At 56.1% G+C, this 13,935-nt stretch overlaps 1 protein-coding gene across 1 annotated transcript; it reads right to left on the reverse strand.

Annotated features, from left to right (window-relative positions):
• Nucleotides 1-6,427: 6,427 nt before the first annotated feature.
• RASD2 (RASD family member 2) lies at nt 6,428-12,718 on the reverse strand. The gene is made up of 2 exons (XM_081810123.1): nt 12,236-12,718; nt 6,428-8,881 (listed from the first exon to the last, which is right to left on the reverse strand). Exons 1-2 carry the CDS (start codon nt 12,696-12,698, stop codon nt 8,352-8,354), a joined length of 993 nt encoding a protein of 330 aa, XP_081666249.1. The 5' UTR covers nt 12,699-12,718; the 3' UTR covers nt 6,428-8,351.
• Between the last annotated feature and the right edge of the window lie 1,217 nt (nt 12,719-13,935).

Consider the following 13,935-nt stretch of genomic DNA (forward strand, 5'->3'; position numbering starts at 1 on the left):
CAGGCAGAGATAACGGCCAGTGCAAAGGCCCTGTGGCAGCTAGGTATTTAGTAGGCTTTTGCCCTCCATTCGCCACCTACATTGAGCTCTAGTCCCTTGTACGCTCTGTTTAGAAACCTACTCCCTCACTCTCCTGGCTAGCTTTTAATTTGTTAGATTCAACTCCAGCATCATCTCCCCCAGAGAGGTCAGTGCAGATCCTCACCCTGGCTGGATTGGCGGCCCCTCCTCTGAGCTCCCACAGCCCCTATCATAGCATGTGACAAACTACATTGCAATTGTTTTTTATTGGCTGTTTGTTCTTTGTGGAGCAGGGACTGCATCTGATTCATATCTGTTCCCTGAGACCTGGACAGTAAAGAGGGTTTAGTAAATGTCTTAAATTTGTCTTGCTGTCTAACCAACCACTCCAAAGTCAGCGGCATAAAACAGCAACTGCTTTATTCTGCTCTCAGATCCTGTGATGAGGAGTTTGGACAGAGCACAGTGGGAATGGCTTATCTCTGTTCCATCATGTCCAGAAGATTCGAATGGCTGGGGCTGGAGCCACCTGGAATCTCCTGCACACACATGTCTGGCTTCCAGGCTGGGCTCAGCTAGGATGGTGCCAGGAGCACCTCCCACTGACAGCCTCCCCACGTGGATCATGGATGGGGCTCCTCACAGCACAGCGGCTGGGTCCTGAAAACAAGACAGCGTTCTAAGAAAACCAGGCAGGGCACTCGGCCTTTCCTGAGCTGGCCTTAGAAATCACATAGCATCCCCCTCGGCACACTCTGTTGATTGAAGCCGTCAGAAATCTGTCCAGGTCAAGGGGAGGGGACATAGGCCCCACCTTTCAGGGGAGGTACGTCATGGAATTTGGGAGCCATGTCTTAAAACCCTACAGTGAACACGTGTGGATGTTTGCACCCCATGTTACAAACTGCCAAGTGCTTTCATGTACACCTTGTCTCCGTGGTCCATACTGAGGTTCAGGGAGGAAGAAGCAAGAGGTGCAGAGAAGCGATGTGTCCAAGGTTGGCTCCCAGGAGGCACATGGCCTGAGCTGCTGATGCAGGGCAGGGGCACGTGCCCGCCCAGGGGGGGCTTGCCACAGAGCCTCCTGGCACAGAAGTCATCGTGGCTGGCACTGATTAGGTGCCAGGCAGCCTTCTAAAGTTCCACAGGTATTAACTCGTTAACTCATTACAACCCAGTGAGGTGGTGGTGTGATGACCTCTCTCTTTCTTTTTAATTTTATTTATTTATTTGACAGAGAGAGAGAGAGCACAAGCAGGGGGAGTGGGAGAAGGAGAAGCAGACTCCCCACTGAGCAGGGAGCCCAATGTAGGGCTGGATCCCAGAACCCTGGGACCATGACCTGAGCCAAAGGCAGACGCTTAACCAACTGAGCCACCCAGGCGCCTGTGATTACCTCTCTTACAAAAGAGGAAAGCGAGTCACCGAGAAGCTAGGTGTGGTAGATTAAGCCACGTTCACCATCCTTCATACCATACGTGCGAGCCCTTTGCCGCGTGACTCCCCTGGAGCGGACAGAGTACGTTTCCCCACCCTGTGGATTGGGGGCTGGTCATAGGACTTGCTTTGACCAGTGAAATATGGCAGAAGTGACAGTGCGTCAGTCCCAGGCTGAGGCTCGGAAGGCATCTCATACTCCCACCCCTCCTTTTGTGATCCGATGATCTGTCCTGAGAAGTGCATTCCCTGGGTGGCTGCGGGTTCTTCAGCCCGAGGGGGTGGGGGGTGTGTGTGTCCCCAAACGAATGCGTGGAACAGACTGGAACCCAACCTGGAGCCCGGAGCCAGGGCCAGGGCCAGAGTGAGGTGTGTGTGGCAACTGCCTCTGGGGCAAAATTTAGACAGCTGTCAAAAAACTCAGGAATCAAGCCAAATAATATTTTCATGCAAAATTTTAAAAATAAAAAGTAATGCGAAAAATCTGCTGCTATAGATGAAATGCTTGTGTCCCCCAAAATTCATATGTTGAAGCCTAATTCCCAGTGGGATGGTATTTGGGGGGGGCCTTTGGGAGGTGATGAGGTCATGAGGGTAGAGCCTACATGGGATTAATGCCCTTATAAAAAAAAGACCCCAGAGAGCTTCCTTATGCCTTCCACCATGTAAGAAGACTGCCATCCATGAACAAGGAAGCAGGCTTCACCAGATCCGGAAGCTGCCAATGCCTTGATCTTGGGCTTCCCGGCCTCCAGAACTGTGAGAAATAAATTTCTGTCATTTATAAGGCAGTTTATCTAGTAGTATGAGTATGAGTAGTATGAGTTTATCTAGTAGTATGAGTATTGTTAATACTCAGTTTATGGTATTTTTGTTATAGCAGCCTAAATGGACTGAGACATTCACAATGAACAAAATATCCACATTTCCAGCAAGGACAGGATCCATATTGAAGCCCAGCCCAGCCCTGTGCCGTGTTCCTTTTCTTAGATGAGGCTGGAGTCCCTCCCTGGCTCCATTCTCCAGCCCCCTCCTCCTGGCAGATGGTCCTGACCCTCTCCCCTTCATTTCTGCGGAGACCCTAAGGAGACTGATCTCAGATTCCAAAGCCAGGTGCCAAACCAAAGGCAAAAGTTTCAACATATCTGGCCAAGAACCAGCTACTTGACTCTCATACTTCTCACCTATGTCAAAGATATAAAAGAATCCGTCGTGAGAGGGTTTTTTTTGGGAAACGGACATTTCCAAGAGCGCTATGGCATGCTGTGGGAGTGTCTGCCCCTCAGTTTAAGCCTAGAGTGCCTGATGCATGTCCTCGTAGCTGAGGGCTCTGTGGACCACTGTTTGTCCTCTGCCTGGTAAATCTAATGAGTGTTAGATCGTCTGAGTTAGAGACCAGAGACCCGTACTGAACTCAGATCAGTTTATACTCCTAAAGTTGATTGGGGCCAAGGATGTGAGTTTCATACAGACCAGATGTGGGGAAACCACGAGAGAAAGCTGGCAGGGAAATGCCTGAGCCCCGTCCAAGAGAACACTGTGGATGGGCAAGAGGTCTCAGCACGGGAAACCGACAGGTATTAGAACATTCCTAGAGGCAGCGAAAGGACCTAGCGAGCAACCCACATAAAGATGCACAGAACTACATCACAATGCCTGCAGGTGAGCCGCTGCCAAGGATGGTGGGATGGGGTCGGGAAAATCAATGAAATTATACCTGTGATTTTAATGTCATTGTTAAACATCTCCCATGCTCCGAGCGCGACATTGTCTTACCGTGACACCATAGTTCCGGGCAAGAAAGAACTTCTCTGCTCCTCTGACCTCCTCCCCCCACCCCTACCAGACCCACCTCCCAAGGATCAAGGGCGGAGGAGAGCGAAACTAGAATTAGCTAAAAGGGAAGCCAGAGAGCAAGGAAAGGAGAACCTGCCCATCCTTCTCTTCCTCAGTTTCTACCCTTTTGTGTGAGCAGACCACAGCTGGGGGGAGGAGGGAAGGTCTTTCCTTTGCCCAAAGACTGAACTGTCCATCATCACATGGGCCAAGGATTTTTAACTGAGGCTGCATCTGCCACCTGAAGAGTCTTTGGTATCGATGAGAAAAACCACGGGACGGTCCAAGATTTATCAAGGGACAGGGGAAAATAAAGCCCACACCCACTTTAAGGAAGCAGCGGGAGGTCCAGGTGCTTTCTGAGTGAAGTCTGGTTGCACACGGTGGCCCGAGTTTCTGGACCCGATGAGTGAGGGTGCAGGGTGGACCATTAGCTGGCCAGCCAGATGGCCTCTCCCGTTTCTCCAGGTGGAGGCACCACTGGGCGTGGGGTCACCTGGCAAGGAACTGCATTTCCCAGCCCTTCCCACAGGTGTGCATGGCCAGTGGAAGTGAGTGGGAGGGCCTGAGAGCAGCATCCTCTACAGTCTCTTCCCCTACTCCGCTGGCTGAACCTGAATGTGGTTCATGTGGTGACTATGGCTTTGACCTTGCAGATGGTGACATGGTCCTAGAGATGGGGTGGCCTGAAACCTGGATGCCCGAATGACCCGTGGAGCAGAGCCACCCCCTGGCCTAGCACACTCATCTCAGACTTTCCCATGAAAGAGTTCTTCTGTTGCAGTGTCTGGACCTTTTGCAACGAGCTGTAGAGCATCTCACTCCCTATGAATGACATCCGCTCAAGGTTGCTGAACTATGTTCAGATGTCACACCTCAGCCTCCCAGTCTCTCCCTCCAGAGAGCAGCCCCTCAGCCAACTCAGTTATGAAAACTCTGGGGAGAAAACATGCTTTGCGATCAGACGTGGATTCTAGCTCAGCTCTGCCACTTAGAGCTGTGCAACCTCAGATGAGTGGCTTCACTTCTCTGGGCCTTGGTTCCCTGGTATGTAAAGTAAAAAGGGAGTCATAATCCTCCCACACAGCTTTGCCCCGAGGATCCAACAAGAGGCTGCAGGTGACAGGCCCAGCACGGTGCTCAGTGCACAGTAGGTCTTCAACAAAGCCCCCCCTCCCTCCCTACCCCCGTTCCCAGCAGCCTTTGCTGCTGAGCCCCAGCTGGCCTCCCGTCAGCCCCAGCAAACCGTGACCCAGACTGAAGTTTTTCTTTTGAGTAAGTGACAGGTTCAGGGAAGCAGAACGGAATAAGTACTTGGAGTTCGCAGCACAGAATTCTCTGAAATCAGATTCCCAGCGTTCCCTTCCTAGGGTCGGGAACTAAGCCGGCTGTCCCGCGCTTGTCTCTGAATGGTTTCACTGTGGGGAGTTTTCCGACCATCCCATTCTACCCTCCGTCCCAGGGCTAAGCAGAGATCTGTGGGGCAAGCGTCCCCTGCTGCAGCCAGCCCCGCGCTCCGTAACCCCGTCCCAGGGTGAGCCTGGGGGATGCAGGGAGCCGGGGCAGGGGCGGGAGAAAGCGTGTTCTGTTTAGCAACGAGTGGAATGTTGTGGATTATGTAATGGGAATAGTAATTCTTCCTTGCAGAGAACATAGGGTTGCAAGGGGCTATTCGTATGTTGTCTGGTCCAACTGCCCTGTCCCCACCTCCCCTGTAGAGATAAAGAAGCTGAAGTGTCTGGGAAAGGACATGACTTATTCATAGTCCCCAGTGGAGGCGGGGAGTGGCAGAGGTGGCCCGGGGCTTGACGCACAGGGGAAGGCTTGCCCTGGCGAGCCCAGCCGCATCCCGCTAGCCCCTCTTCCAGCACCGCGCTGGCCCGTGAAACCGGGGGCCGTGTTGGCCTCCATGTCTCATGCTTACAAAGACCAGGACTGGGAAAGCGTCAAAGTGATTTGCCTCCTACACTTGCCCTCTCTGCCCAGTGTGGCTAAAGGATGGGAGGGGAGCTAGGCTCCCAGGTGGGCAGAGCGGGGAGCTCTCCTCCTGCTCCCCCCACACCCCAGGCCCACCTGGTCTTGCTTCCACCCTGGCCAGGATCCCCTCACTTTGTGAATGTCCAGACAGAGATCTCGCCCTCTGAATTGGGAGCCCCATCACCTACATGCTCGGTGACAGTTGTTGATTGATCAAAAACACAGACCATTGATGCAAAATCCTTGCCTCACCCACATGAAGCTAAGATGGCCTCTGGTTTCGAATCCCCCATATGCCATGACACCAGCTTTGTGCCATCTTGGACAAGGTGGAGGGACAGCAGGGTGAACATGAGGAGCAGGTTTCTCATGGAGCTGAAGAGGGGGCCGGGGCTCGAGACACGAAGTGTAAAGCACACAGCAGGTGCAAGGCTGGTCTCTTCCTCTTCCCTCCACCCTGGGGGCAGGTTTGGGGTGGCACAGACTCAAGCCCCTGTCCCTCTGCCTCCACCCCCATCCTGCTTCATTTCCAATGAAAGCTCGCTCTGCTCGCCCAGCGTTTATTAAATACTGTCCAGAAAGTTGTACATCAAGTCAACCATACAGACCTGGGCTCTGTCCCAACCTTGAGGACAAAACGTCCAACTGAGGCTGCCCACTACTGACATTTGGGGGCAGATAACTCTTTACTGGGGGAGATGACCTGAGCACGAGGGTACTCTATCCACCAGATGCTAGCAGTACTCCCCACCCAAGGCCTGGTGATTCAAAAATGTTTCCAGACAATGCCAAACGTTCCCTGGGGCAAAATCAATGGTCTACAGGAGCCCCACAGAACTCAGACATATGGTGGCCCCAAAGGGCTGATGACCCATGGGGTGGAGGGGGAATCTCTTTTGTCTGACCTTGCTACCCCTCCAGAGGGACACTGACAACTCAGCACACACCTCCCAGAAGGCCCAGAAGGGCAAGGGCCAAGAGAGGGGCACAACTTCCTATTTGGGGGTGCCCCCTCCCCCATCTATTTAAACTTGAAGACTCACTCGGTGCTTCCACCAGGGCAGGTGCAAGCTAGGGAGGCCAAGGCCAGCTTTGGTTGGAGAAAGAAGCAAACCCTCTTAGAAATACAGAAAATTCACATGGTCAAGGACACAGCTTAGAAACAAACCCACTTTAATTGGTAGCGCACACAGAGATCTGGGGTAGCGGGGGCATCATGGGTGGGACCAGGCCACACACCTGTCCTGGCCAGGGTACCCAGTCTGCTTAGAGGGTGCAGGCTGGGGCCGGGTGAGGGCACAGAAGCGGGGCACCAGGGTAGAGGTATGGAGTATGCAGGCCTGGAGCTGGGGCACGTACATAGCTTTGTGTTCACATGTGTGTACATGGACGTATCTGGGCATGACGTACACAGAATTTATAGGAGCCCTCGAAGACCGATCTAGAGAGAGGGTCAGGGAAAAGACACCTCCGGTTTCTGAAGGGCCCCCCACCCCTGGGGCTGAAGAAGCATCAAGAGAGGGGGTGGGGGTGCCGAATACCCAGACTTAGCCCCACTTCTGCCACCCACAGATTTGCTGTGTGGGCTGGAGTGAGCAAGAGTCATTCACCCTCTCTGGGCCTCAGAAAGATTCACTAGACAATCACTAAGGTTCCTTGTAGCCCTAAATCTCAATATTTTAAAGGAGATTAAGATACAAAATGTATTTGTTAAGAGCTGATGACAAGACCTTTGGTCTGCAGGCTCAAATCCCGCCACACCTGGGACGCAGCAGCCCAGCGCTAGGCACAAGCTAGGGACCCACGAGGAGCCTTCCCACCTACCTCTCTGGGCTCGGCGGGGGTTCCCTGCTGCTCCTGCACCCTTCCCCAAACAGCGCACAGGGCACAGGGCAGTGGGGCGGCAGGGGCGGGCACAGGCCATGCGGGTGAGGGAAACAGGCTGAGGCTGGGGAAGGGCCTGGCCTTGGGGGCATAAAGTGCACTGCTCACCCTCTTTGTTTCCTAGCACACAGTGGACCCAGCACCCAGTAGGTGCTCAATAAATGCTTGAGGAGCGAGCACAGTAGAAGACGGCGTGGTTCTAGGCAGAGCCTTGCCCTGAACCTGGTGGGGTGGGGATGGACTGGAACGTGCCACCTCCCCCCTGAGTCTCAGCCGCCTCCTCTGTGAAACGGGGGGGTGGGGGTGCAGGAGGAGAAGCAGCCCCAGCCTGCACCCACCCCCCCGCCCCCGCCCAGTGCAAGTGTAAACTATGAAGCTCACGACGGAGAGCAGTGTCTAGCCGGAGGCAGGCCCTGGAAACCTTGTCCCGGATCGGGATCCCGATCGGGGAGGGAGGTGTCCCCAGCAGAGGCAGCGGGTCTAACCTGGGCGGGGGTCCGGCCAACGAGGCGGGGGTAGCTTTTACAGTACAAGGATTTCCGTTCCTGCAGCTACGCACAACGCAGTACGTGAGGACAGCAAAGCACACCCAGCAGACAGGGGAGGAATCTGCGGGAGACGGCGGAGGCCGGCCGACCCGGGATGGGCGGGGTCTGGGGACGTGGCCACGCCCCTCTCCCAACACAGGGTCGGCGGCCCTGGCTCACGGGTGGGGATGCCTGGGGGCCACCCCAGGGGTGGGGGGCGTGGAAACGGCTGAGCCGAGATTGGAGGGTGAGCGTCCTCTCCCATCTGGCTCCGGGGCTCGTTATCACCCCGCGACGGTTCCAGGAGGTTCCGTCAAGGTAGGGAGTCTGGCCCCTCCGGCATCAACCCCAAGGATAGGGCGGCTCTGACTTGGGTGCCGGAACAAGTCCCGAGGTCTCCCAGCCTTGTTTCCGGCCCCGCACGGAGGAGCTGAAAGCACAGGGGGACCTCAGAAGAGCAGAATCGGAGGGAAGTCGCGAGAAGGCAAGGAGAACATACAGAGGTCAGAGGCTGGGGTCGCCCAGTCTGGCGCCAGAGGCCTTCGAACACGGCTGCTGTCGGGGTCTCGTTGAGGGGCGGGGGGGAGGGAGGGGGGGACATGGGCAGCGGGCGCCTGGGGCCACCTCCTGTAAGGCACTGCCCTAGCCCCAGCCCAGTGTCCCTCCCACTCACTGGATGGTGCATTTGTCCCGCTCGCGGGCCTGGCCCTCCCGAAGGACCTTGGCCTTGATGTACTTGAGGTCACTGTTGACGCTGGGGCGGCGGGCAAAGGGCGAGACCATGCCGTAGGCGTCCATGTCCTTGACGCGGCGCATGCAGAAGGGCCTGGGGTGGAAGGCGTCCCCGTACTGCACGGAGATCTTGCGGTGCAGGGCGGGGCTCATCTCGTGGGGCAGCTTGGCCATGCTGAAGAGCACGTAGAACATCTCGTCCACGTTGGTGTTTTTCTTGGCCGACACCTCGAAGTAGGCGCAGTTCTCGTCCCCGGACACCAGCAACTCGGCCTCGGTGGTGGGTACCTGGCGGCACAGCTCGCCATGGTCGTTCTTGTTGCCGCAGATGACCATGGGCAGCTCCGCCGCCTCCTTGGTCTTGTTCTTCAGGCAGGACTTGACCTCCAAGATCTGCTTCTGGAGGCGCTTGACCTCGTCGAAGGACTCCCGGTTATCCAGGCTGAACACCAGGATGAAGACGTCACCTGCGGGGAGAGGGACCCAGGTGGTGAGGCCACCCTCCTGGTCACTGACTCAACCCTCCCGGCCTAAGGGGGAGTGGCTGTTCTCCCCATTTTCCAGAGCAGGAGGCTGAGGCCCAGAGGGTCAAAGCCCTTGTTCACAGTCACACAGCGAATGTGTGGCTCAGCCTGGCTCAGACACAGTTCATCCCCCCGACACTTCGCTGCAGAGCTGGAGATGGAGCGAGTTGCTTGTGAATTTGTGCAGACTGTGTTAAAATATTAATAATAAATACAATTTTCATGGCAGCAGGGGTCTTGCCCGACTTGTTCAGAGCGCATCCCGGGGCCTGGAATGGTGCCTGACACATCGTAGGAGCTCAGAGTCCCGGCACCTGGCAGGCCTCGGGTCACATCTGGCCCCTGCCACTTACTAGTCACACAGCCTGCGGAGGGTCAGGCCAGCCTCTCGAAACCTGACTTTTCTCCATCTGTCCCACGTGGATGCAATACACCTTCTTGTGAGGGTTTCACCGGATAATGAACGGAGAGTGGCCCAGGCTCAGAGGTCTTAGGTATCGAGATGACAAGGGGAACAAGCCCCTACAAGAGCCAGTGTGGGTCACGGGCTTCACGCACACTTTCCTCCCCGACTCCTCCCAAAACCTCTGCGGTGGGGATTTCAGTACCTTCCTGGGATAGGTGAGCAAACAGAGGCTCAGAAAGGGCGAGCAACCTGCCCAAAATCACACAGTGTGAACATGGCTAGGCCGAGACGTGGACCTGCTGCTGTCCTTACCCAGCCACTGCCTGGCACACGCAGGTGCTCTCTGCTTCTTGAATAAATCATGGATGAATAAGTGAGTGCTAGCCTCCAAGACCCATGCGGTCCCTGCTTCAACTCACTGCATTACTCAAGACGAGTCTTTGGGTCTGAAATGGGCCATGCAGGGGTGGCGGGGACGGGGGCGGGGGGGCAAGGAGAGAGAGACCAAGCAATGCCCACATCCCAATCTCTGGATGTTACTACTGGGATTATGGCTCACACTCAAACTTTGGCTTCAGTTCGAAAGAACCTGTGGGGAGATGTCAAAACTCCCTGTTTCCCAGACAAGGAAACTAAGGCTGAGAGGCCCATGCCACATTCAGAACCATGCTCTGGCCAATGGTATACCCTTCACCGTGCACTCCAGGACAGTGAGAGACGGTGTCACCCACGACCTTGTCCCCCAGCGCCCAGCACACAGCGGGTGTCCATAAAGCTGGGTGAATGGGCGGGGTGGGATGGGAAGAATGGGGGTGGGGGCTGCTGAGAGAGGCACTTGCAAGGCGGCCCCAGCCTGGCAACCGTGTCCCCCTGGGCTGCCAACCCCGTCCCATTAGGCTAATCCTGGGCCCCTGAGGACTCGGCGGTCTTGACATATTCAAATGCAAGACCGTGATGCCAAGCTTCAGAGACAGCGTGGCTGGCAGCTGGAAAGAGAGCTGGTGGCAGAATTAATGGCTTTCGGAATTTCCTGCGCACCAGCACCAGGTCAGAAATGAGGCACGGGCTGGTGAGTGAAAAAAGCAAGCAGCAGACAGATGTGCTCCGAATCGTAAGTGCATGTTGAAAAGAGACGGGCAAAAACCCTCCCTGTTACGAAGATGATACAAATATAAAGGTCAGTGTGTTCGTGGGGGTCCAGAGGTGTCCCCACCAGACTGATGGGGCAGCCACCTCCAGGGAGGGGACAGGAGCCTGGCGTTGGGGACACAGGCCAAAGGGGCTTCTTTAGGCTTCTCTGTGTTTACAGGAGGGTGTGTTTGCATATCATTGGTGTAATTAAAAAATGCATTTTGGAAATATGCACGTGGTCCTCCTCCACATCGCTCTCCCTCCCTCTGATGTTAGCCTTATTTATATCGGTGGGCACCCAGTCCGCTCCCCAAGGCAAGGAGAGTGGACATCCCTGCACCCCCACCAGGTGCTGGAAGTTTCCCCACAGCCACACTGGGGGGAACCAAGCTGATGTCCATTGTACGGCTGGGGAGACTGAGACTCAGACCTCTGGTCACACATCGGAGCCACCAAGTGGCTCCAGGTCAACCCAGGGCTCCTCCGATCCACACACTGCCTCTCCAAAATATGGGGTGGGGGGGTCCAAGTGTGATGTGGGTCAGATGGTCAGCAAGGACAGCCTGCAGGAAGAAGCCATCTGCCCAGGGTGCTCAAGGAGGGGGCTCGGCCAGGGTACAGGGGCAGGAGCGTGCATGGTGTGGGTTTCTTGGTGCAAGAACATCTCCATTTGGGGGGTTATTTTAGTGATGGATAGAGAGGCACTTGCTCATTCCTTCCCTTCATCACTGCCCAGCAGTGGGAGAAACATGCCTTAGGAAAGGACTCTGCCTAGCCCCGAGCAGGCACTCTATAAATACTGGGTTAATTTAAGACAAGTGTTTACTGAGCACTTACTCTCTGTTCACCAAGCACTTCTGCTGTATTAACTCATTTACGTCTCACAGTGACCTTTGGGGTGGGCGCTGACATGATGCTCTCACACAGAGAAAGCCAAGCCACAGACAGATAAAGTCACTTGCCCAGAGGAACAAAACCAGGAAGCCGCTGCCCCAGGCAGACGGGTTTCTGGCCCGCCCTCCTACAGCCGCCACGCACAACTGCCTGAGTAATGCCCAGTCCTGCATCTCCATGCGCCCCCTTAATCCCTGACAATCTCCCTTCCCTCCCCACCATTCCCAGCAGGGCCAAGAGACTACGGGACAGTTTAGTGGTAGAGAATAAGAGCCAGACGGCCAGGGACCACCTTTGTTACCACCTGGACTAACTTAACCTCTCTGGGCCTCCGTTTCCCCACTTGTAAAGTGGAAGCAAAGACCCATCTCCTAGGTTAATTGTGAGGATGAAATAAATCCATGCCAAGCTCTAAGAATGGGCCGGGGCACACAGCTTGATAAGCATTAGCTATGGCCACCACTGTTACTCTGATTACTACTGAGCTCCCGGCCTGGGCAGGGCTCCTGCCTACCCTTCGACTGACCGCTGCCCGGGTCCTGCCCTGACTGAGACAGCAAAGGCCTGGGGTGTCAAGAGATCTGAGGCCAGCAGACTGACCCTGGGCTACCTCCAGCAGGAGAGTTCCCAGAGAGGACTACCCCCCCACACACCCCCCCCCCGTACCCCACTGCATCAGCTCCCGATCTTCTGGAAGGCAGCCCTGCAGGACTTGATCCTCGATCCACAGCCAGCCAGAGTGGAATTTGGGCCCCAGCTCGATCATCTGCTCAGGCAAGCAGCCGCCCTCTCTGCCCCTCCAGGCGCACCCTCCCCCCTCCCCGGGAGTCTTGTTGTGAGCGGACATGCCTACCCCGGGCACCTACCTGTGAGGATGGAGAGCCTGCGCATGGCAGGGAAGGGGTGGTTGCCGGACGTGTCCAGGATGTCCAGCTGGTACATGTCGCCTCGGATGTTGTAGACCTTCCGGTGGAAGTCCTCGATGGTGGGCGTGTACTGGTCCTCGAAGCGGCCGTTGAGGAAGCGGGAGACGATAGAGCTCTTGCCCACCCTCGAGGCGCCCAGCACCACCATGCGATACGAGTTCTTGGCGGGCACGCTGAGCGTGCAGTTCCCGCTGGACAAGGTCTTCATCATGGCTCGGGACGGCGGCACGGAGCGGGGAGCCGACGTCAGGAGGCCCTGTACCCGGCCCTGCAGCCTCTTGCTGGCAGCCTTGGCCTCCTCTGCGTGGCTCCGGTCTAGGTGTCCGTTTTCTGTCTGTAAGAGGGGGACGTTAGACTGGGGTGTCTCTAGGGGCCTTGCAGCCCTGCCAGCTCCGTCATTCATGCCCTCTCCGGCCGCCTTCCTCCGCATCCACCCACCACACAGGCGCTCATCACCCTCGTGTCTGTCCACCCCTTGTTTATCCCGGCCCAGGACTGCTGGGGCCGGAATTTTTGCTTTACCCCGGCTCCCTATTGCTCCCGGGCTAGCAGGTAGCTTTGCAGAAGCCCCTTTGACCTGACAGTCACTTCTCTCGTCTATAAAAGGAACTCTACTCCCAGGGCTGTTGCACATGCTGAGGTCACAAAACGTTAACTCTTGCTAGAACCTGATCTCTCCCTGGCCCCTCGGTCCTGTCCCACTCTGGCCTCCCAGGAGCTGTGACTCCAGGGCACGACCTGGGGAAGGCGCTAGAGAGCGTTTCTTAGGCCTGGGCCTAAGGCCGTTCCCAGAAACACGGAAAAGGCCACGTCCAGACCACATCCTCCCTAGCCAGGGCCTGGTGATTTCAGCACCAGGCCCTGGGAATTTGCTCACTTGGGAGGTCCAGAGACCTGGCCTAGGGGATGTGGGTCAGAGAAATGACCCAGGAACAACTCGAGTCCCTCAGAGCTCCAAGTGTTTATGGTCCTGGGGTATACCCAGAACTTTCTTTTTTTTTTTTAAGATTTTATTTATTTATTTGAGAGAGAGAGAATGAGAGAGAGAGAGCAGGAGAGGGGGGAGGGTCAGAGGGAGAAGCAGACTCCCTGCTGAGCAGGGAGCCCGATGCGGGACTCGATCCCGGGACTCCAGGATCATGACCTGAGCCAAAGGCAGTCGCCTAACCAACTGAGCCACCCAGGCGCCCTACCCAGAACTTTCTATGGGGGCTTCCCAGCCTTGTGGAAGAGACTGACATGGGTCCCGGCTCCAAAGCCCAAATGGAGATAACCCCCCAGGGCTCCAACAGCCCCACCCCAAAGGCCAGTCACAGCCCCGCCACCCTCCTTTCCTCTGTCAGCACCCACCAGAATCCACTTAGAATCCCTGAGCCCATCCCTCTGTTAGAGCTCTGTTGAGATCTGCCTCCACTTCTTAGCTCGTGCTAGTCCCTCTGCCAGAACACCCTCTTCTCTTTATGTTTCAGGGCCTGCCTCAAATACCACCTCCTCTCTGAAGGCTTCTCTGGCTCCCAAGCCCACCCCAGCAGGAATCCCTCCCCTCTCTAGAGAAGAGGAACTAGAAATGGATACAGGCCCGCTGGAATATCGGTCCCCTCTGCCCTCAGCCTGCGGCCACGCACGGTTATGCAGACTGG

Source organism: Leptonychotes weddellii, unplaced genomic scaffold (assembly GCF_054177405.1).
Source record: "Leptonychotes weddellii isolate Sample4059 unplaced genomic scaffold, ASM5417740v2 HiC_scaffold_1834, whole genome shotgun sequence".
NCBI lineage: Eukaryota > Metazoa > Chordata > Mammalia > Carnivora > Phocidae > Leptonychotes > Leptonychotes weddellii.